This window comes from Pteronotus mesoamericanus, unplaced genomic scaffold (assembly GCF_021234165.1).
Source record: "Pteronotus mesoamericanus isolate MK-2021 breed Mesoamerican mustached bat unplaced genomic scaffold, CSHL_Meso_final contig_657, whole genome shotgun sequence".
Taxonomy (NCBI): Eukaryota; Metazoa; Chordata; class Mammalia; order Chiroptera; family Mormoopidae; genus Pteronotus; species Pteronotus mesoamericanus.
This window is the reverse complement of record NW_026555229.1, coordinates 20,623,273-20,644,398: the sequence shown is the minus strand read 5'-3', so window position 1 is coordinate 20,644,398 and position 21,126 is coordinate 20,623,273. Positions and strand designations below refer to the sequence as shown.

Here is a 21,126-nt window from a genome sequence, read left to right as displayed (position 1 = left end):
CTTAACCAAAATCAGACATTTGATTGGAAATTCAGAATTTTAAATGCTGTTTCGAAAAATACTTCTGCACAATGCGATCTTTCTCATAATGAAAAAAAGAAATAACATCTGATAATTCAGTAGTTTGTTTAAAGCACAGATATTTTTTGTTTCCTTGTCTTAGGTCTTCCAAAAACTCTGCTTTGAGCTTGTTAAGTTCTTCTGCTAGAAGCTTCAAGTTGTAAGGAGGCACTTGTTCATCTAAAATCAAGATATTCTCGAATTATTTGTAAATTAAATCAAGCTGGGCTGTCTGATGACATTGGGAAATTAATTTGATTACTTTGAACAAACCAGTCAGATTCTCATATAAATAAACAATCGAGTTGGTATAATATATGGACAAAAGGTCACGTTAATGTGATACAACAAATAATTGAAATAACGTGCTATGAAATTTCCTGAGCAAAAAAAATGAGTCTGAAAGGATTGTTTTTGTTGTTAGCAAGGGAGTTGACTCAACATTCTTGAACTAACAGGTAGCGAGGCCAAAAAACAGAGCTAGCAAATGACAGTTTGGAAACGGATATGACCTGCCACATTTGTCCGATACAACTTTCTGCAATGAAGAGCGTATCCTGTATCTACCCTGTTCAACCCAGCAGCCACCAGGCGGCCATGTGGGCACTGAGACCAGAACTGAATTGTCTTGTTAACCAGCTTTCTGGAGAGGTAATTCACATAGCATACAATTTATCCATTTAAACTACAACACATATTTATACCTGTCACCAAAATTTTACAGCATTTCATCATCTTTGGCTGCCCCTTCTACTCCATCCCTTCCACCCCTTCCCATCCCTAAGCAACCACTAATCTACCCTGTGGCTAGATTTCCCTGTTCTGACATTTCACCTGACTGGACTCATGTGGCCTGTTGATGGCTTCTTTCATTTTGCATAATTTTCAAGGTTCACCCACGTTGTACCCTATGGATGCTTCATTCCTTCCTACAGCCGTATAATCCATGTTACGTATACACCACATCAGCTGATGGGCATTTGGGTTGCTTGCACCTTCTGGCTATTATGGATAATGCTGCTATAAACATTTGTGCACCAAGTTTTGTATGAACATGTTTCATGTCTCTTGAGTACGTGCTTAGGAGTGGAAGTGCTGGGTCCCACGTAACCCTGCACTGCTGGGCTGTTTTCCAAAGCAGCTGCACCATTTTACATTCCCTCCAGCAAAGTGTAAGGGCTCTGGTTTCACCACATCCTCAGCAACACTTACACTTTTTGGTTCTAGGTGTCCCAGGGTGTGTGCAGTGGTATCTTTGTGGTTTGATTTGCATTTCCCTGATGACTAAGCTTGTTTTCACAAAATATAACCACCCAACCTACCTTTTGCTTCCTTCATCGTCTGAGAGACAATCCTTCGCAGTGTCTGATCAGCTTGATGAAGAATGTTAGTTGAACAAATAATTCTGTCTGTTTCCTGTGTAACATAAAGGTTGTTTTTAGAACAGTTACATAGTTTTACAAAAGACATGCCTAGTATGCAGGTGTTTTATTTGAAAAGACTAAGAGAAAAGCTGAAGTGGCTTCTCTGTTCGTTATTCGTCCCCAAGAGGAGGTTTAAATGAAATACATCCAGTTGTAAACTGGGTTCCATGTGGGCAGAGGGATGCTGGTAAATATCCAATAATGGGTTCTCCAGTAAAAAAAAAAAAAAGCCATCTAGACTGTTTGTCAATCTCTGTGGTGTAACTAGCCGCATCCTTGCCCCTCTTAAGCGATCAGCACCAAGGGCCAGCATTTCTGCACATGACAGCCAGCTGAGCAGCCGCAGAGCTCGGGGTCGGGCTGAGTGCCGGCGACACTGCCGGTGTGCGGAAGCGTCTCACGAGGTGCTCAAGCGTTAGACGCTCGGCTCAGAAAGATCCTCCTACAAAAATCTCCTCCTCATTTATACTAAACCTAAACTGGAAGACTTACCTTTTGTTCCACGTTGTCCTCAACACATTTCACTGGATTTTCCAGAGCAGTAAGCAATAAGTCAGTCACCTTGGGGCTGGAAGGGAAGGTGGAGTAAAACCAGTCATCCCAGCAAACATCTGCTTTTAAAGAACTTGTGTTTATGACACCAAATTGAATTCTAAAGGAGCGAAAGTGCTATAATCCAAGATCCTAAACAAAAGGGGGGAGAAACCAAAATGCTTTAAAAGCTGCCTTCCACTTGGCAAAATTCAAATGTAGAAACTTAAATCACAAGTCCCCAAAAATCCCTCATTTAAAAAAAAGTCTTAAGACATACCAGTCAATAAGCTTTGGAAAGATACTGTCTTTTCCCTCATTAAGTGTTGAACTTGAGGCTACCAGAACTCTCATTCCCTAAAGGAAGGTGCTCAGTCTTCACTTTCTAACTTCCGCTCATTTACTACACGTGGATTAGCCAAGGTCCTCACTTGTCCAGGGCCCATAGGGGATTGAGGTAGAATTCAATCATTCACTTAACAAATACCTACTGAGTATATTATATGAAAAATATTGTACAGCCATGTATGCGAAACTGCTAAGCTGGGGGTGAAGCACGATCCCCCCGGCTTCCAGGAGATTATGTAACGGAGAGAGACATCATAAATTAAGCAAAAAATAATTTCAGACAGTGACAAGTGGCGAGTTAAAAATACAGTGATAATAAGAGTGGGTCATCTAACTACATTCTTCAGGGCTAGTTAGGATGGTCAGGGAAGCCACTTAAGCATAAATATTGGGGAAGGGTAGAGGGAACAGCAAGTACAAAGTCTCCAAGGCAAGAGCAAGCTTGTGTTCGTGCAACAGAGGTGGCTGGTTTGGCTGAAAAGTAGCAAAGGGAGAGAGGCAAGCTGGGAGGTTGGGGAGTTAATCGGGGTTAGAACATGTAGGCTCTGATGGGGAGCTTGGATTTGACTCAGAATGCAAGGGGTAGCCCTGAAAAAAAAAACTAAGGCGGTGAACTCACCAAGTTAAATCTCAATTTCAAGAGGATCTCCCTTACTGAAAAGAACTGCCACTTGCTCTCTGGGCGGTGAGCGTGCTTGCTGGGCCTCAGCTCTGCCATCTGGGAAGGGGAGAGAGCTGTATGTACCCTCAGAGGGTGGCTGTGAGGATGAAACGAGGCTGTACATAGAGTGTGTTCAGAGCCTGTCCATCCACAGCACCTGCTCAGCCGCTGTTGCTGCCAGAGGGGTGGTAGGATTTCACAGAAGCCTAGGAAGGAGACACCTGTCAGGCCACCTTTCCAATAGAGGGCCACCAGGCTTCAGCCTGATCAGGCATGCCGTGCCTGTTCTGGACCGGCGAGAACAGGCGGCCAGGTTCTCAAGGCCCGAGACAAACTGCAGATGGCGCTAAGGATTGAACAGGCAACAGAGAAGCCCACACTCCTGCTTCCAGCAAGAACCGGTGCCGGTGCCGACTGAAAGCACTGACGATAACCTGTGCCGCTCTCGCGGGACACCTCGACGTGTCACGCAGCCGTGCGCTGCCGAAGGGAAAATTTTCAGTACTCCAAAATGAGCAGCAAGCAATCGGTTATGTGCTTGCTCAAGGTTTCAGGGTATTATGAGAAGTTAAAATCAGCAACCTCAGCAATGGCTTATTTTGCAAACCCTATAAACAACAGTCACTTAAATCCAACTTTTTAATTATGTTAAAATATATATTATAATATACATGGAAACTGTGTCCTGGGAACTAATCATTTTGAAGAATGAGTTGTAAAAAAATTAGCCTTTAAAAACTGCTGATCCCCTACGGACGACAGGCGGGAGCTAAGGAAATGTGGACAATAAACCTCTAGAACTGCACCATCTGATAGAAGAACCAGTAGCCACATGAGGCTACTTAAGTTTAAAGTAATTAAAATTTAAAATTCAGGTCATCAGTTGCACTGGCTATATTTCATCTGCTCAATGGTCACATGTGGCTGGCAGCTACCATACTGGACAGTGCAAATGTAGAGAATTTCATCAGTGAAACAGTGAAATTTCTATTAGAAATGCACTGTTCTAGAACTCTCAAGGCATGTATTATGAATGAAATGCATTAGACACCACAGCCACAAGCCTTACCTATACACAAGCAGTAAAATTAGAGCGAGGTCTAAGGCAAAATTAGGATTCGGTATCCGTTCCACTCTTTTTCTTTTTCTAAGAGAACTCCTGGGCAACGTATTTAGCTTAGTCTGCCATTTCAGCAAGAGTGTCAAAGATGTGTCCTACTCTGAATCCCTGCTCTGACTTCTGAGACACCAGGATCTTCACTAGGGCACACATTTGCAAACAAACTTAGGTTCAAATCTCAGCTGTCACAAGCTCGGTGACTCAGGGCAAACTAAACTTTCTCGCTTGGTTTCCTCTAACACAAAGGGGGAAATGACAATATCTCTCCAAGGCCTGTGTGAGGATCAGCCCAGTGGGTATACTGCAAGTAAAGCATTCAACACAGTGTCTGCCTCAGGGAGACACCAGGGGAGGATGGCTTTGAGTAGGATACCTGGCCTCGGAGGGGCATGCTGGACTCTGAACGGTGAGGCTGTTGTGTTCCCAAGCATTTTTCCCAGGGCTCGGCTCTTCTATCTTTCTCGCCATCAGTTGGATGGTTTCGGCAGGCAGCGCCCGAGGTCTCTGGCCATTCCTCTGCAAACAGGTCTCGAGAGAACAATCTATAAAGAGCTGGCAAAAGCCTAATGAATCTGAAAACAATTTGAAACCACAAAAATTACTGGTATATTACCTTCCAAAATGTGAAATAAACATATTAGACAAATTATCCCAGGTGCATCAGGGAAAACCATTTGCAATACTGAGCACCTAGCTTTGAAAATTAAGTAAATTCATATAAACCTCCTAATCCAATTAAATTCTCCCTGAAGACAGTAATGATTTTGATATGCAAATAAATGTGTGGGTGTGTATGAAAAAATGTTTTAATTACATTTCCGAGCCAGTTGGTAGACTTCATATCTCATACTTTGATAATAAAAGTTGTCATCTAAAATCAAAAACAAAGGTCCAGAAACAGCAGTCTTCGTCAAGAGGTAGCTAGCCTGGGCCTCAAGTGCTGCAGAAGATAGCAGATCTTGATCCTTTAAGCAGGTTATAAAATCTTCCCACATGGCTTCTGTCCTGTTGGCTGGGGCAGACATCTGACACCCATTAATGACAGCCAGCAAGAAGTATTCTATGTACTTCAACAGTTCCTGTCGAAGCAACTTCCACTGGGATGGCTGGAAAAGACCAAAGAATTGCAATTTATAGCAGACTAGGTGGGCTTGCCTCATTGCCACCTGGCCCCATACGAAAACTTCCGCCTGCCATACTGAACCATTTGGCGTTCCCCAAACATAACTTTCTCACGACTCCATGTCCTCCTATAAAATTCCTCATCAATATTAGTCCTCAGTGAATTCTTCTCAGGCTCCGCCTTGCAGAAGGCAGCTCAGGCCCTCCCTTGACTATCACAACACCCTGTTTTGTACCCGTTGGCTCTCCACTCTAGCAGGGTTTACACTGGTTAGATATGTATTTGCACAGCTGTGTGTCCCTGCTAGTCCACTGTACTCCTGGCCTCCAGCAGAGGGTCTGGCTCTAGGAATGCATATTAAATAACTAAATGACTGAATGAGTGAATAAATGAATGAAAAGATGTTACCATCCAGGAGAAAAGAGAAGCCAAAATCAATACCCTGCCAAAATAAGTTAGTCTGACTATGATATAGCAATGCTGGCTTGCCTTTGAAATGAGAAGAGTGGCGGACAGAAAGATCAGCTGAAGAGTCCCTGGATCAGTAGGGAAAGACCTCCGGCTAACACAGGGTGGAAATGAGATGGGGGAAATATAGAGGAAGCTGACTGAAGGGAAGAGAATAAACAGCTTGAAAATACATGTCATCTTACGCTGCTCAAGGGCTATGGAGAGCACTGCCATAGCTATGAGGCCAAACACAAGGACAGGAACTCAGTGCCCCTCTCCTGCCTGCCCCTGCCTTACCGCATCGCCGAGATCAACAGCACATACAACAAAGCCATCAGCAAAACTCTCTAAAAAGGAAACCCACTAAAAAAGGTGAGCTATCCTTCTCACGTGACCAGATGAGTTCCGTGGCCTTTGTCTGTAGGAGAGTGGCCCAGCAACTACAATGATCGATTTCAACTCTCACCTTTCTCCAGAGGGGTGAAAATATGATCATCTAAGTAAATCTGGTGCTGCCAGGGGACTGGCACTGTATTTACCTCATAATTAGCCAAGAATGGGGAAATATATAACTTTGCCGGAACGGTCCAAAATGTTTCCGTACACCAAATGTGCTGTACTTTTGCATACAAATTTGTTGAGTGGAATCACATCATATTTGTATTTTATTTATGGTGAATTCATCTGCACTCGGACACTAAACTACAGATATAGGTATTTAAATTCTTCAGAATATTTCAACCAAAGAGCGTTTGCTGTGGAGCGCGCATGAGATGGGAGGCATGAATCTCCCCGTTCCCTCACCGGTGTCGGTTTTCACGCCCGTCTCCAAGGGGCTGCATCTCACTGCGCTGACAGTGACTTCAGGACTTAAAGAGAAGTTTGTACTTGACAAGTTGGCCCCTAATTACAAGCCCATTCCTTCATGGGATGGTCCACTAAGGAACAGCGATCTTTTCCAATGCTGGCAGAGGCAGGATTACCCTGAGATGAATGAAGATTTGGGGTTCAGGTCCCGTATTTGCACAGCCTCTTTACTGTCGTGGGAGGGACCCTAGCAAATTTATTACTTACCATTTTGTGTTCTTTTTCTTAAATAGAATTTCCCAAATTGTATAAACTTTAAGCCCCACAGAACCTGTATTCGCCGCTGGCTGGATGTTAATGTTGGAACTTTTGAGAGAACAACTTTCCCAAAGGATTTTCAAGAGTATATTTGACTATGGGGATTTTCATCTTGCACGCTGACTTCAGAACCTAACCTATCTTGTAAGACTCCACTGTATAGAATATACAATACATGTATGCCCCAGGAGCCAACTCTTTCCTTGTTAAACGAGCTCCACTTTCCTCGAACGCCAGCATGCCCTCGGTGCCTGAGCTCCATGTCCTACACCAGGTGTCGCCCAGGACCTAGCTCCGTGGGTACATTTCCTTGTGCCGCCGCAGTCTAGGCCCCGCCCCCTCCGTACTGACCAATGGCCGTGCGCTTGCCTCCTCGAGGAACGCGTCCGGCATAACGTCATCATAGGCGACAACGCCGACGGTCCACCCCCGCTCCCGCCGTAGTCGGCGGCTGAGGGCCCGCGCGAAGGTCGACTTTCCAGCCGCGGGCAGGCCGCAGAGGACGCAGAGTCCTAGCCTTCGCGGCCCCTCGCCGCGCGCTCCTCGGGCCTCCCCGCCGGGCTTCATGTAGCGCGGGAGACCGAAGGCCGCTGCGAACGTGATCTCCGGAACCGTCCTCCAACCGCGCGCGCGCAGTCTCCCACCGTCCTACTGCGCCGCCTGGTGCCGCGTTGGAGGAATGGGCGAGTCTTCGGACCCAAAATGATAGCACGTGGTCACCTGAAGCGCTGGGGCTGACGCCTCTGTGAGGCGAATCCTTTAGGCTGGGGAGACCACAACGATGCGTTTCCCAACCCCAGGACTTTTTTTTTTTAAGGGCCAGAGAGTGGAAGTTCATCTTCAGTTAGAATCATCCTACCGAAACTTGCAAGACGTTAGGATCTGTGCCTTCCTCTACCCAGGGAAATCACAGACCGAACCTCTTCCCCCAGCGGGGTATGGAAAGTCAATTACTGGAAACCAAAGAATAGGACGGGAAACAAACAGTCCGAGGGCCGGGCTCTGCTGCCCCTCTTTGATGTGATTGAAAGGTGGAAGGTCAAACTATTAGTGGCGTCCTATCGCTACTAGTGGGCAGCAAGTGTCAGGAAACTAGGGCAGTAAAGGGACATCCCTAGACCTCAATTCCAATGCATTCATGCAGACGACAATAGTGTTAAATAGTAAGTTGTGGAGGGATATAAAACAAATTCCGTGTGGGGATATAGTGTAGAAGAATTGAAGTCAGATTCTAGCTTTCACCTTATTTTAAGGTATGTTTAAGAGGTGAGCAAATGAGGTTAAAACAATGTACACTGGGGAAAAAATGCAACCGATAACTCAATGCTAAATCATATAGCTGGAATCATACTGTATGGACGTACCGTATTTTATTCAATACTCATCTACGTATAAACATTTAGGTTTCCAATATTTTAAAGTTACAAACAATTCTGATGAATAACCTTGGGTGTGTGTCTGTGTGTATATTTCTGTATTTGACATTATCTTCAGTAAATTCATAAAAATACAATTTCCATTTGAATCGTCTGCAAGTTAGCAGACTTCCGAGTTTTCAAAAAATAAAGTTATCCTAAACTGTGAGGCAGAGACTCAGATGTTTCAGATCTTCAACTACTTTTATACTACCTAGTTTTGTGTGTTTGTTTGTTTTTAGTGTTCTTTTGCATTCCCAAAGACTGCTCTGCTCCTGGTATTGTGAGGCTGGAAGCATAAATTACATAAATGTGCTGAAAGCAGGTATTAAGACGTAGAATAATCATCAATCTCACTAATCTGAAGAATCTCTAAAGTGTCCGAGGAAAGAGCAAAGCAGTTCTACTAAGATAAAGGAGGATCCTAATGTCACCAAACTCTGGCTTACAGGAACAATGACAAGACAGATTTCAGTTCTTTGGTTTCTTCAGCTTCCAAAACAACTTTCTTTGAAGAAACTAATTCCTAGAGATTTCCAATGAGCTTTCTGTTTCCTTATTTCCTAACATTGTATTATATGTTTGAAATAATTATAAAGATGTTTAAACAATCACCCTCTTCAACAGTCTAATAAACAAGCCTTTTGTTTTCACACTGTGTAAGTTATTTATTCAACATTCACTTGATGTTTGTTTACCAGATACTGTAGTAAATGCTGGGGATTCACACATAAAAATATTTCCTGGTGTTAAAAAAAAAGCTCAATTTATTTGAGGAAAATGAGAAAAGCAAAACGGCCACAGCACATAAACATAATTAAAATTTTCTTAAAATTAAGAAAATTTACATTGGCTGTTCATATTATGGTCTATATAAAATAAGAGCTATCAAAAGTAAAATTGGTAGAAAGAGATTTTAAAGCTTTCCCTTAACCTGAAATCCAATACTACAACCTATCCCTGGAGGGACATTAACAAGAAAACCTCAAATTTCTATAATTTTGCATAAATACAGGTAATTTTTGTAGGAAATGTGCACTACTCAAAATGCACTAGGAGCATACTATGTTGAATTTGATGGGTTATTTCTCCAGAATGTGCAAGAGCCACAAAAATACAACAAAAAAAGAAACACATCCTATAGCCACGTGGCTTGAATGCTACTTGCCCTCATTATTAACCAAAATAAGAGTTGGTTCACTCAGACCTTAAACAATCTTAAGTCACTGCCAAGATCCCAAGAATGCAGAATAAAACAATTCCATGAAATGAGTCCATTAGGAAAGTTCATTTTAAGCCAAGTATTCTGAAGCTGGAGTGGATTTTTCCATAGATACTGAGTCATTCATGCTGGTTACCTTTTCAATCTATTCTTTTTACTGATTCAAATTAGTGTACATTACTGTAGATCCAAGCAGAACAAAGTTGTTAATCTTTTTTAATTAGGAAGATAAAACCAGTATGTGCCAAAGCTGTTTTCAAGTAGCTCAGCTGGTTAGACCCTTGTCCCAATATGCCTGAGTTGCAGGTTCAGTCCTGGGTCAGGGCACACACAAGAACCAACCAATGAAGGCATAAATAAGTGGGACAGCAAGCCAGTGTTTCTCTCCCTCTAAAGTTAATTTAAAAAATTCTGTGTGGAAAGAGGTTCTGAAACAAAAGTGTTTTAGAACCTATTATAGGACACACATTGTTAGCAGCAAGACATAGATATGGGATTCCTTCCTAATTCAAGACTTAGTGATTTATTGGCTGTAGGCAGAATAAAAGGATAACCTATAGGAGTCTTTAGATTTCTGACTCCTGGTTATTAAGCCTTATATTTAAAAAGTCAAAATCCAACTGATAGTGTTGATCTCACTCTGCAAATGGCAGATTGGTATTTCGGAAAAGCCTATTTTTCTTTGGACTGTCCTAGTATGTTAGTAAGAATAAAAGTTAATGTGTAACCACAGGAAGCAGGACATAGAGGACAGAATTACTGATGTAGACAACCTAGAATGAGTGGAGTATTTTTTAATAAAAACTTAGCAAAAAGGACCTTTACAATTAAGGACTTCGAACTCCAACATTCCACTTTTCTATAATCTTTCTTTTTTCTTTCAAAAGATGAAAAGCTAATGTGCACAAACCTCTTTAGAAAGATGACGGGTGGAGGTAGTGGGACGTCATCTACCTTCCTGTCCCGCAGGGCATCTGCAGAGCCCCACCTGCTCTCACTTTCCCACCCTTCCGGTCCCGGTGTCGAGGGGAGAGCACTGGTTCCTCTTACAGACCCATGTAAAGAAGTACAGGTCAGCGAATCTGGTAGCGTGCAATCAGTCTATTAGCGATCCATTCCCGTGCGAGAGAACGGGCCTCGCGAGGGCGGGGGGCGAAGGCCAGAAGTTCAGGGCAAAGCAGGGCGGCAAAAGCACGGGGGGCTGTAGACCAGGGTGGCCAGCCCCTGGGTGGCCTGCAGCCGGGCAGCCAGAGCGCCAAGAGCGCCCAGAGAACTAGCCCTTTGCTCCGAGGACTTACACAGTTGGTGGATTACAAAAAAGTTACATACTGATTGACAGGTAAATGTGGTGCCAGTTTACCCGGGGGGGACATGACTGCCCAAACTAGGTAGGTGTGGGCAGTACCTCCAGACCCCGTCTGTTCATCTTGTAAAACAGACACATGGGAGGAAGCAGTTAATAAAGTTGGGGCAGTTACCCAAAGTTATTTATGGCCTCTTCTTTGGGCACTATGGGCCCTCTCCTGCATTTCAGACCTTGGGATGAAAGCAGTTTCAAGACCTTCTTTCTCAGATAATGGAAACACTACTTCAAATTTCAAGGACATTCCTCCTTCCTTGCTAACAGAGAGTTTCTTGTGCTGTTGGATTACATGGCAATATTACCAGACCGGGCTCAGGACAGCCGAGTTAGTCGTGGAGACATGGCTCCCTCCTCCCTGCCTCGGTTTGCTATTCATTCTACCTAAGTGATAAAAGGCACGTCCTGGCAACCAGGACGCCAACCACTGGCCAGAAACTGCAGCGCGGTCTCAGAGCTCTTCCCGTGCTGTCTCCTGCCTCATTTCCCCCGAGACATGGTGCTCAGAAATTCCTTCTCAGGTTGCTGAGGGTTGAAGGTCTGTCTTCCATAGCTGCTTCAGGCTTGGATGGGACAGTTGACCCTGCCTGCTGAGAACCACAAAACTCTTGCCCTGTCCTATCTGGGAGCTGGAGAAGAATGTCTGAGACCGCCGGGGATGCTGCACGTTGGTCAGAGGAGGTGCAGGGAAGTGACCCTTGGAAACATACCTGAGGGAGCAGATTCCCCTCCACTGTGGAGGGAGGGTGTGGTATGGCCGGGGCCCCCAGATCCAATAGATTCCTGTCGAATTCAGTATTTCTGCCATCAGAGCGATCTCTGCCGGCTTGACCTGCTGGGTTTCTACAGAGACGCATCTGCCTTTGACTAGCGGTTTGGTCCGTGGGTATTTAGTCCTCCACCACTGCAATCCTTGTGCTGCCAGCGAGGCTGCAGCCAGGGCGTCTATTATGGGACTGTGGAAATCTGGTTTATGTACAAATTCAGTAAAGAGAGCACCCCTCGTCATTCCTAAATGCACGGCAGCCTGAGAGCCGCGGTGCAGAGTGATGCAGTCCTCCTCTTCCTGTGGGAGGAATTCATTAACTGGGTAGGACGGCCTGCCTTGGCAGTAAGCTGTTCTTGGTGAGTTTTTGTCCAAAGGCAGGCCAGGGACAGCTGGCTTTGGAACGCGGGTGTGTATGAAGTTCGTTTTGTCCCGCGGGTTAGGAACGCCCCCAGAGATGTAGGGTGCTGTGCTGAGGGGAATTCCACGAGTGGTGTTTGTGAGCGGGGGCTCCGAGATGAGAAACTTTTGTCGGCACTGGCTGTCAGCAAGCCCTCCCACAGGCGAGCCTCCTGGAGCGTTACTGACGATGCAGAAGGGGTGGCTGACCTGTGGGTGGTTAACGACACAACACAGGCCCGCTAGGGGAGCGCTGACTGCTCGGGAGCAAGTCCTGGGCAGTAGCTTAGCAACGTTCTGAGTAGCTGTAATGCCCCATGGGCTGGAATATACAGTCTTTTCGTCCAGAGTAATGGAGACGGTTCCCCACTGTTCTGGTGCCAACGGCTGAAGATAAGCGAAAGGGGTTAAGGGGTAAAATAGAAAGCTACTTATCAGATGCAAGAGTAGTCCTGTGGAAAAGTCCTCATGCTGACGAGGTCCTTGCTGGCCCACAGTGTGGGTGGAGCTTGGACTCCTCTGCTGGTCTGGGGAGAGGTCTGCGTCAACACAGCCGGCTTCTCCCTGGGAATAAGAACCCAGCTATTGACCCCTACTAGTTTCACAGCCATGGGGTACTCAGGACCACCTGATAGGGTCCCTTCCATTTAGAGGTAAGTTCATCTGCTGGGGATCCTTCTCTCCAAGTTTTGAGATGCACCCAGTCTCCTGGAGACACAGGGGCCTGGAGCTCTCCTTTGAGAGACGGCAAGACTTTAGTGCGATATTCCTGCAATGCTTTTTGTACCTGCCCCAAGTTTATTATATGCCTCACAGCTCGATGGGTCTTGGCATCAAATACTAAATTCAGAGTTAGGAACGGTCTGCCATATAGCATTTCAAAAGGGCGGAGCCGAGTGTTAGCCTTAGGGGAGCCCCTGACTCTCGGGTGGGCTATGCGCAATAACTGAACCCATTCTCACGAGTCTCCTGACAGAGCATCGCTGATGCTCTTTTGAAACTCTGACTCGCCGGCTCTACCTTCCCAGAGGACTGGGGTCTCCAAGCAGAGAGGAGGGGATGTTTTATGCCCTAGGCCGCAGAGGCTGATTGAGTGATCCTGGAGATGAGGAAGGTCCGTTATCACTTTGCAGGGAGCGTGGGAGACTGAACCAGGCTATTATTTCTTGTAGGAAAGTCTTCACAGCTCCTGTGGCCTCTTCATCCTGGTCGGAAAGGCTTCAGCCCACCCAGCAAAGGTGTCTGTTAAACCTAGTAGACACTTGCATCCTTTACGGGGAGGCATCTTGGTAAAAGCAATCTGCTGGCCTTCCCCTGGACAGGTTCCCCTCCGCGGATAGGCTCACGCAGTGCGGGGAGGGATGGCTTTCACCCAGGGTTCTTGTAGGTGCAGACAGTGCAGGCTTGGCAAATATTCTCTACAGTAGTTGCTAGTGCCTGTAAACAATTTATTAACTAACGCTGTAGTAGCATCTCTTCCTATACGGAAGGAGTTGTGCAAGGCCTTTGAAACCTCCCACTGAGAGGCCTGGGGAAGGAGCGGTTTCTGGCCAATGTAAACCCAGGGACCTTCCTGACCGGCCCCTTGCTCGGCAGCCCAGGACTTGCCCTCTGATGTGCGGCCAGGCTTTGCGTCGGCGTCGTCTATGGACAGGAATGATGCTGACTCCACGACGGGCCTCGGGGCTGTCTTCCCAGCCGCTTGGTCTGCCTCGCCATTCCCTTTGGTAATAGGGGACATATCCTTCTGGTGACCCCTACAATGCACACTGCTACGTGTTCAGGGAGTCCAACTTCTAGCAGAGTTAACATTTCTTGTTTCTGCTTAATAGGGGGACTCCTTGCATTAGGGAATCGCCTTTCTTTCCACATGGCAATGTGAGCATGTAAAACAAGGCAGATGTATTTCGAATCTCCATAAATATTCACCCTTTTTCCTTGTCCTAGAATGAGAGCTTGGGTAAGAGCGATAATCTCTGCCTTTTGGGCTAAGTTCGAGGGTGGGAGAGGTTGTGCCTCAGCAGTGTCACAGGAACTAGCCACTGCATATCCCGTCTTTGGCTGCCCACTCTGCACAGAGCTGCCCCCGCCCGTGAACCACTGCTCACTGGGGCCACCAAGGGCTGGGCCAACAGATCAGCCCGGCTGGAAGAGGTGCGATCAGTCACCTCTGAGCAAGGTGAGCCAAGTCTGGAGGTGATCCTAGAGGCATTAAGGAGACTGGATTTAAGGTATCGCAAGTTTGTATGGTTACTTCAGGATTGTCCAGAAGGGCCTGATATCTGGTTCATCTATTTCCAGTGAATCAGAGATGCCCTTTCATTTCTAATCCACCTCGGACTTGATGTGGAGTTAGGACCTGTAACTTCTGTCCAAGCATCAGCTTTGCAGCCTCCTCGGTTAATGTGGCTGAGGCTGCAACCGCTCCAATGTATGGAGGCCTCCCGGTTGCTAGTGTCCGGCTTTCTAGAGACATACGCAACAGGTCGGGGTTCATTTCCCAGTCGTTGGACTGACACTCCGAACACTATTCCCTGCTTCTCCGCTATGTATAAAGTGCAAGGCTTGTTTAATTAAGTCAGGGATGCCCAGGGCTGGGGCCTCAACCAGGGCCTGCTTGATTTTATCAAAAGCCTGATCATGTTCCTTTCCCCATACAATGGGTGTGATGCCTGGCCCCTTGGTAGCCTCATACAAAGGCTTTGCAATTAGCCCCAAGCTTGGGATCCAAATCCTGCAGAACCCAGCCATTCCCAGGAAAGGGCGAAGCTGCCGCATAGTAGCAGCTGGTGCTGGCTCGGCGGTTGCCTTTATTCGCCCAGTGACAGCTGCCTAGATCCTGGAGTTGGGACATACCCTAACTAGTTTACTCTCTGTTTGGAAATTTGGGCCTTTTTCCTGGACACTCGCTATCCCCAGCCCCCAGGGAAGTACAGAGCGAGGGCACTGTTGTGCTCTGAGGCTTCCTTCGAGAGGCTACAAAGATACTGTCTGCATATTGTGAGATGGCTCCTTCTCGTAGCTGTAAACCTCTTAGGCCCTTTTCTAGTGCCCTCGTGAACAGACGGGCTGTCTCTAAACCCCTGTGGCGGCGCCAGGCAGGTGGGCTGTTGATGAGCCATTGTTTTTGGGTCTGTCCACTCACATGCCAACAGGTATCGGGAATGTGGGTGGACAGGGATGCAAAAGAAGGCATCTTTTCAGTCTAAGACAGTGCACCACGACTACAGGGTGGTCCCTGGGCAAGGACTGTATCAGCCCTGGCCACAAGGGGATGTAAGGGGACAGCACCTCCTTAATTACTCTTAAGTTCTGAACCAACCAGGACTCCCCCGTGGGCGTAAGGACAGGGAGCCGTGGAGCAGCGCCGGAGACTGGCCAGGGGCCAGCTGCCCGCATGTAGTGAATTTCTCCCTGATGGGCCCCTAACTTGAGGGGATATTGTTTCCTGTGGGGATAAGCTGCCCCAGGCTTCAGACAGACTTGGGCTGGTTGGGCTGTGCTGGCCCTTCCAGGCAGGAACCCCTGAGTCCCAAACTAGGGATCCACTCCTTGCAAAATCTGCTCTGGGATGTTATTTTCCTGCTTGTCTTCACAGGCCAACATAATCGTAAGGACCTTACCTGGGACCCCCTGACACTTCAGCAGAGCTCATCATCTGGCCAGCAGGTCTCACCCTAGCAATGGCATGGGGCACGGTGGCACAGTTAGGGAAGGGTGCTTAAAAACTTGGCTTTCAAACCGGCAAGTGATAGGGGGTGTGTAAAAACACGTCCTAGATTTTCCTTCGACTCCTGTGAGACTCAGGTTAGAGGAGAGAGGACCAGCGTATGAATTGAGGACAGAGTAAGTGGCCCCAGCATCAACAAGAAAATTAATTTTCTAATGTGCTGCATCAAGAGTCACCCGGGGTCTGCAGCAGAGATGGAGATGCTGGTGTAGGCTGCAGCCAACCTGCTCCCCAGGCACCCTCAGTCCTCAGGTGCCGCCATGGCCATAGGAGACGCCCCCCTTCTGCTCTGGGGATGGGGGCGGCCTGCCTCCCGGTGCCGGGGAACAGGGGCTGTCCCTCTGCACCTGGGGCATGGCCCTGGGGGTGGCCTAGTGCATTCTTTGGCCTAGTGCTCAGGGGGTTTGCACCTAAAGCACGTCAGATCCTTGTGCCCTCCACACCTTTGTGACTCTCCCGGGTTACCTTGAGGTGGCTGGCCACAGCCAATGTTGCCACTAACAGCCAGTGCAAGTAGCGTGGCCTGTCTTTTCTCTAAGTCTTGACAGATAAAGACTGAGAAGGCAATATTCATCGGTTGTGCCAAAGGGGTTCGGGGCCCCATGTGTAATTTCTGAAGCTTCTTATGGATATTAGGGGCTGCCTGGGTGCTGAAGTGTTGCCCTATTAACACCTGGCCCCCCAGAGAAGGTGGGTCTGTATTAGTGTGTTTCTGAAAGTCCTCTACCAGTCTGTTGTGGAAGAGGGCAGGGCTCTCTTCCTTTCCTTGTGTTAATCTCCTTGAATCTCATCATAAGTCACTAGACTTTGATACGGGCCCTCATTCCAGCCAATAAGCACTGTATCATGATGGGTCTACTTCTGTCCCTCCTGGTGCATTATGGTCCCAGTTGGGCGCATGGTCTGGGACGGCCTCAGCTGCAGGCCTTGCACTACCGGGGTCTCCAGTGTAACTGACCTGCATGTTTGCAGCCCTTCCCAATGAGCTGCTTTTCTTCTGGGGAGCAACATGCAGTCAGAACTACATAAAGGTCCCTCCAGGCCATGTCAAAGGCAAGGGTTAAGATAGGGAAGTTATAATGAAGCGTGAGGGGTCCTTGGAGAAGTTTCCTAGCCTTTCCTGGCACCGCTGCAGGTGAGCTACTGAGAAAGGTGCATGTACCCGAGTAGGGCCTTCTGCACCCCCTCCTTCTCTCAGGGGCAGGGAGATAAGAGGACGCCCCGTTGACTGGGTTTCTCCTTCTTTGGTCACTCTGGGTACACGGGTGTGGAGGGTGGAGGAGAAGTCGTAGCTGTCGACGCAGGGGTTGAGGTCTCTGGGCCCTGAGGCCTGCTAGGTTCCCCCCGAGGGACAGATGGGGAACTTCAAGGGGGTCATCTAGAATGTCATCGTCAACCTGGAACAGAGATGGAGCACGAGCTAACACAAAAAACGTCTGTACGTAGGGAAGCTCTGACCGCTTGCTCAGCCTCCGACACGATAGATGTCACTGGGATACGGTGCTGCAGTTGCTCCTCCCATTTCCAGGCCACGTCTCCCTTTCTCCCGCCTTATACTGAGGCCATGCTGTACTGCACAAGAAAATCAGTCCCACTTTCTTGAGATACTCAGGGTCAAACTTATCCCAGTTTCTAAGGGTGCATCCCAACGGGGACCCTGCGGGGACAGAGGGTGTATTTCCGATGTAGTCCGAGGTTACCTAAGAAAGAAAACAAAGACGAGAACTCCTGGGCTTGGAGAGACGTCCCCCATCTTTGCTCTAGGAGCCAATTCGTGGGGTGTAGGGCATCCACTGTTTCCCACCACAAAGCTACCAGACGTCTCTGGCAAGAGAAGAGGGGAGACCAGAACTCCTGGGCTCTCAAAAGGCATCCCCCTTGATTACCCAAGGAGCCGACTAGTGGTTCACAGGGCGCCCCGTCTCCCCACCGCAAAGCTCCCTGAGGTCTCCGGCGACGTGAAGAACAATGCGCTGGCCAGCGGAAGTCCAAGGGCTAAGCATGTCACCCTTGTTTGTATCCCTTTGCTACTGGTGAAGTCGACAACTTTAATCGAATGGGGCCTTTTCTGCAGATCTCAAGGCTTTTATAAGTTTGGCCCCTCGCCACTGAGGAGTCGGAGAGAGGATGGCACTAGCCATTTGGTATATTTCCTGCAAACACTGGAGGCCCATACAATACTGTTCAGTCCAGTAAAAGAGGTCCCTACTGTGGCAAAATATTTGCCACCTATGTGGTACTGGGTCGCTTCGTTCTCGGGTGTCTATTGGATTAAAACACAGAAGGTGCCTAAGGAGGGAAGGCAAGTCCATCTCTGTAAAAATACCAGGGGGGTGGGGGTGAGTGTGCTGGTAAGTAGGCTGAGAACAAAGGCCCAGGCCTCAGGCAGCAGCTCGCCTGAAAAACAGCCCCACAGAAAAGGGGAAAACACCGTAAGCTGCGGTTTCTCAGCATCCCGAAAACCCTGGGTGCCAGGCGCTAGTGGCAGGACCGCCCTTAGAGTGCCCAACCCTCCCCTCTCCGCCCCCCGCCCCGCCAATGCAGACGCTGGAGGAAAAGCGGCAGAGATATTAGGCTCCGGGCTCGGGCTGCAGGCGCAGCCGAAAAACGCCTAAGTTTAAAAGTGTCACTTTTTTCCACAGTGACTGGAGGGGCAGGGGCCCTGCTGTTTTTCTGAGTACCCAGCTAATTACACTACTGTTCCCAGCACCTAGTAGCTCCTAGGTCTAGAAGTTACAGTGCTTCAAAGACTTATCTCTTTGTTTTTCTAGAGTTTTACAGTCTAGGAGGAGGTGAGATTTTCCCTCTTTGTATCCTTGTCCCCAGTTAATGTGGGCATAGCAGGAGCCACGCCTTTTTTTACGCTGAAGTTGTATGCAGGGCTTGGGTTAGGCAGTGAGAAACAGTGTCACCTCCTGCTGGACAATCACAATCAAGGGTATGGTCCCAGGGGATTAAATGGCTGCTCAGCTGGAAAACAAACACAGCCATTCTTTGTAAAGCAGATGGACGTGGCAGTGGTAGAGATGTACAGGAAGCAGTCAGAGAAAGGAGGGAAAGACTTAGGCGTGAGGCAAGTTTGATTGAAAACGCCTAGTTAGAGGACCAGGGCCTCAAAAAGCCAGGACTTTCTACTAGAGGCTGAAATCTTGCTTTCTCCTTCCGAGGACTAAACCTAAGCGGGGCCTGTGCCACAGGGATGGAACTTAGTGCTTTTACAATGTGCCTCTCGTGTGGACTTCTGGTGGGAAACCTAGCGTTCTGTCCTGGTCTGCATCCCAGCTTATCACCTCTGGGGTGTCTTTGTTGCAGCAAGTGCACTTGTGGCTTTTAAATGCTTGACCTGCAGGGTACCTGCGGGGTGTGGCAATTTCTTGAGGGGGAGAAAGCAAGACAGTTCCGCAACCTTGCCCCCTCTGTACAGCTCCGGCAGGGGGTATGTGGATGCAAACTGAGTTGCTAGAAGCCACCTGGGGTAGAGAGAGATGCTGCAAGCTTACAACAGGCCAATGATTGCAACTGACTATTCTCTGCCCGAGTTGGAGGCAGAAAAGACTAAGGAGTCCAAGTAGTGGGTCAAAGTGTGCTGTTCGTGAGTAGGGCTCCCAAAGGCCGTTACCCCTTCGGTCACCCCTAACTCCCTTACGTGTCTCGGTTTCTCCCCTGACTGTCTAAAACAGCCTGGGGGCTCGGAGGCCTGGGTGACCTGCCCTTATTTTGCACATCCCCAGACAAGCCAAAGTTACATTACAGTGACGGGAGTTCCCTTTGAGACCCCTGCACGTCTTAGGGACTGACCCCAGACACCACCACATGGCCCCCACTCACAGAGGGAAGCCTGAGAACTCGGACCACTCAGGCCAGAGGGAGGAAGTGCCTCTTTAGTCTTAGAAGCCCAGGCAGAACCCAAGCACTCATTTCAGATTTCATTGTTTCTACCTCCAAATGAAGGTTTAGCATGTTTGAATGCCCCACCCCGACAGTGCAGCATTTCCTTTATCCCAAACGTGAGAATGGCAGGACCACCGCGCTGGTGAGACCATACTCACTGCGTCCCAAACGTTCCCAACGGCTGGAGACAAAGGGCGGGACCCAAGTCTCGGTCCAGGGTTTCAGCACCAATTCTGTTGACAGGAGAGACCCGGTTCTTCTTAGTGATGCATGTAGAGAGAGAATTACAGGTCAGCAAATCTATTAGCGTGCAATCAGAGTTTATTAGTGACCCGATCCCATGGAAGAGAACAGGCCTAGCTAGGGTGGGGGGGGGCGGGGCCGTCAAAAGCACAGGTTCAGGGCCAAGCAGGGCAGCAAAAGTACGGGCAGGTGAAGGTCAGGTGGCCAGAGAGCGAGTCCTTTGTTCTGAGGACCTACAGAGCTGGCAGGATAGGAGTAAAAAAGTTTCGTACTGACTGAGGGGTCTATGTGGTGCCAGCTTTCTCCAGGAGCGGGTGAGTCACTAACTAAACTTAGGTATGTGTTGGGGCGGGGGTCTGTTAGCCTGAGTCCTTATCTTGCTCCAGACCCCATTTGTTCACCTTGTGGTAAAACAGACACGTGACAGGAGGCTATTAATTAAAGTTGGGGCAGTTACTCAAAGTTATTTTCGGGCTCTTCTTTGGGCACTGTGGACCCTATCCCGTATTTCAGATGGTGGGATGAAAACACAGTTTTAAGGCTATCTTTCCCAGATAGTGGGAACACTACCTAAAATTTCAAGGACTGCCCTCCTTCCTGCCAACACAGTGTCTTGTGATGTTGGAACACCTGGCAATATTATTGGACCAGGATTGAGCCTGGCTGAGTTAGAGATCTGACAGGATGTCTCTCCTACTCCCTGCCTTGGTTTACTATTCATTCTATGTAAGTGATAAAGCTTCCTCGGACACCACCGCCCCACCGCGCCCCTCCTCAGATCCCTCCCCCAACCCCGCTAGCCACCGCAGGGCTCCGCTCAAGCCCCGGCCTGGCAAAGCCACACCGCCAGCTTACCCCTCGTCACCATCTAGCGAGAGAACGTGTGTGGCACACAAGGAAGAGTGAAAAGAGAACGCCAGCTCCACGCCCGGCCCGGGCCGCCGCGCGCTCCACTGCTGTGGGCGAGAAAGCCGCGCCGTCCACTGCGCAGGGTCTGGAAAAAGTCCTTCAGGGCGCGTGGAGCGACCACACCACAACTGCCAGACGACCCACTCTCCGCCCTGGATCAACCCGCCCCGGCCGCCCGGCAACAGCCTCCCAGCGCCTGTCTTTTTTCCCGGGGCGAAGTCAAATTGCCCACCTCGTTCCCAGGCCCACCGCACCGCGCCTGCGCACAGCTCCCGGGGGCGGGGTAGGAGGAGGGGCTATCAGTGCGCAGGCTCCGCCCAAGGCTGGGGTCTCCCGGCACGTGCTGAAC

At 48.5% G+C, this 21,126-nt stretch overlaps 1 protein-coding gene and 1 long non-coding RNA gene across 2 annotated transcripts; both read right to left on the bottom strand.

Moving 5' to 3' along the window:
* Positions 1–18: 18 nt before the first annotated feature.
* PSTK (phosphoseryl-tRNA kinase) lies at positions 19–7,470 on the bottom strand. The gene is made up of 6 exons (XM_054581654.1): positions 7,194–7,470; positions 4,959–5,250; positions 4,518–4,716; positions 1,977–2,052; positions 1,383–1,476; positions 19–240 (listed from the first exon to the last, which is right to left on the bottom strand). Exons 1-6 carry the CDS (start codon positions 7,407–7,409, stop codon positions 32–34), a joined length of 1,086 nt encoding a protein of 361 aa, XP_054437629.1. The 5' UTR covers positions 7,410–7,470; the 3' UTR covers positions 19–31.
* A 2,805-nt stretch (positions 7,471–10,275) lies between these two features.
* On the bottom strand, positions 10,276–20,810 carry LOC129077236 (uncharacterized). The gene is made up of 3 exons (XR_008529795.1): positions 20,724–20,810; positions 19,784–19,884; positions 10,276–12,568 (listed from the first exon to the last, which is right to left on the bottom strand). It is a non-coding gene; the product is annotated as an uncharacterized LOC129077236 (long non-coding RNA).
* Between the last annotated feature and the right edge of the window lie 316 nt (positions 20,811–21,126).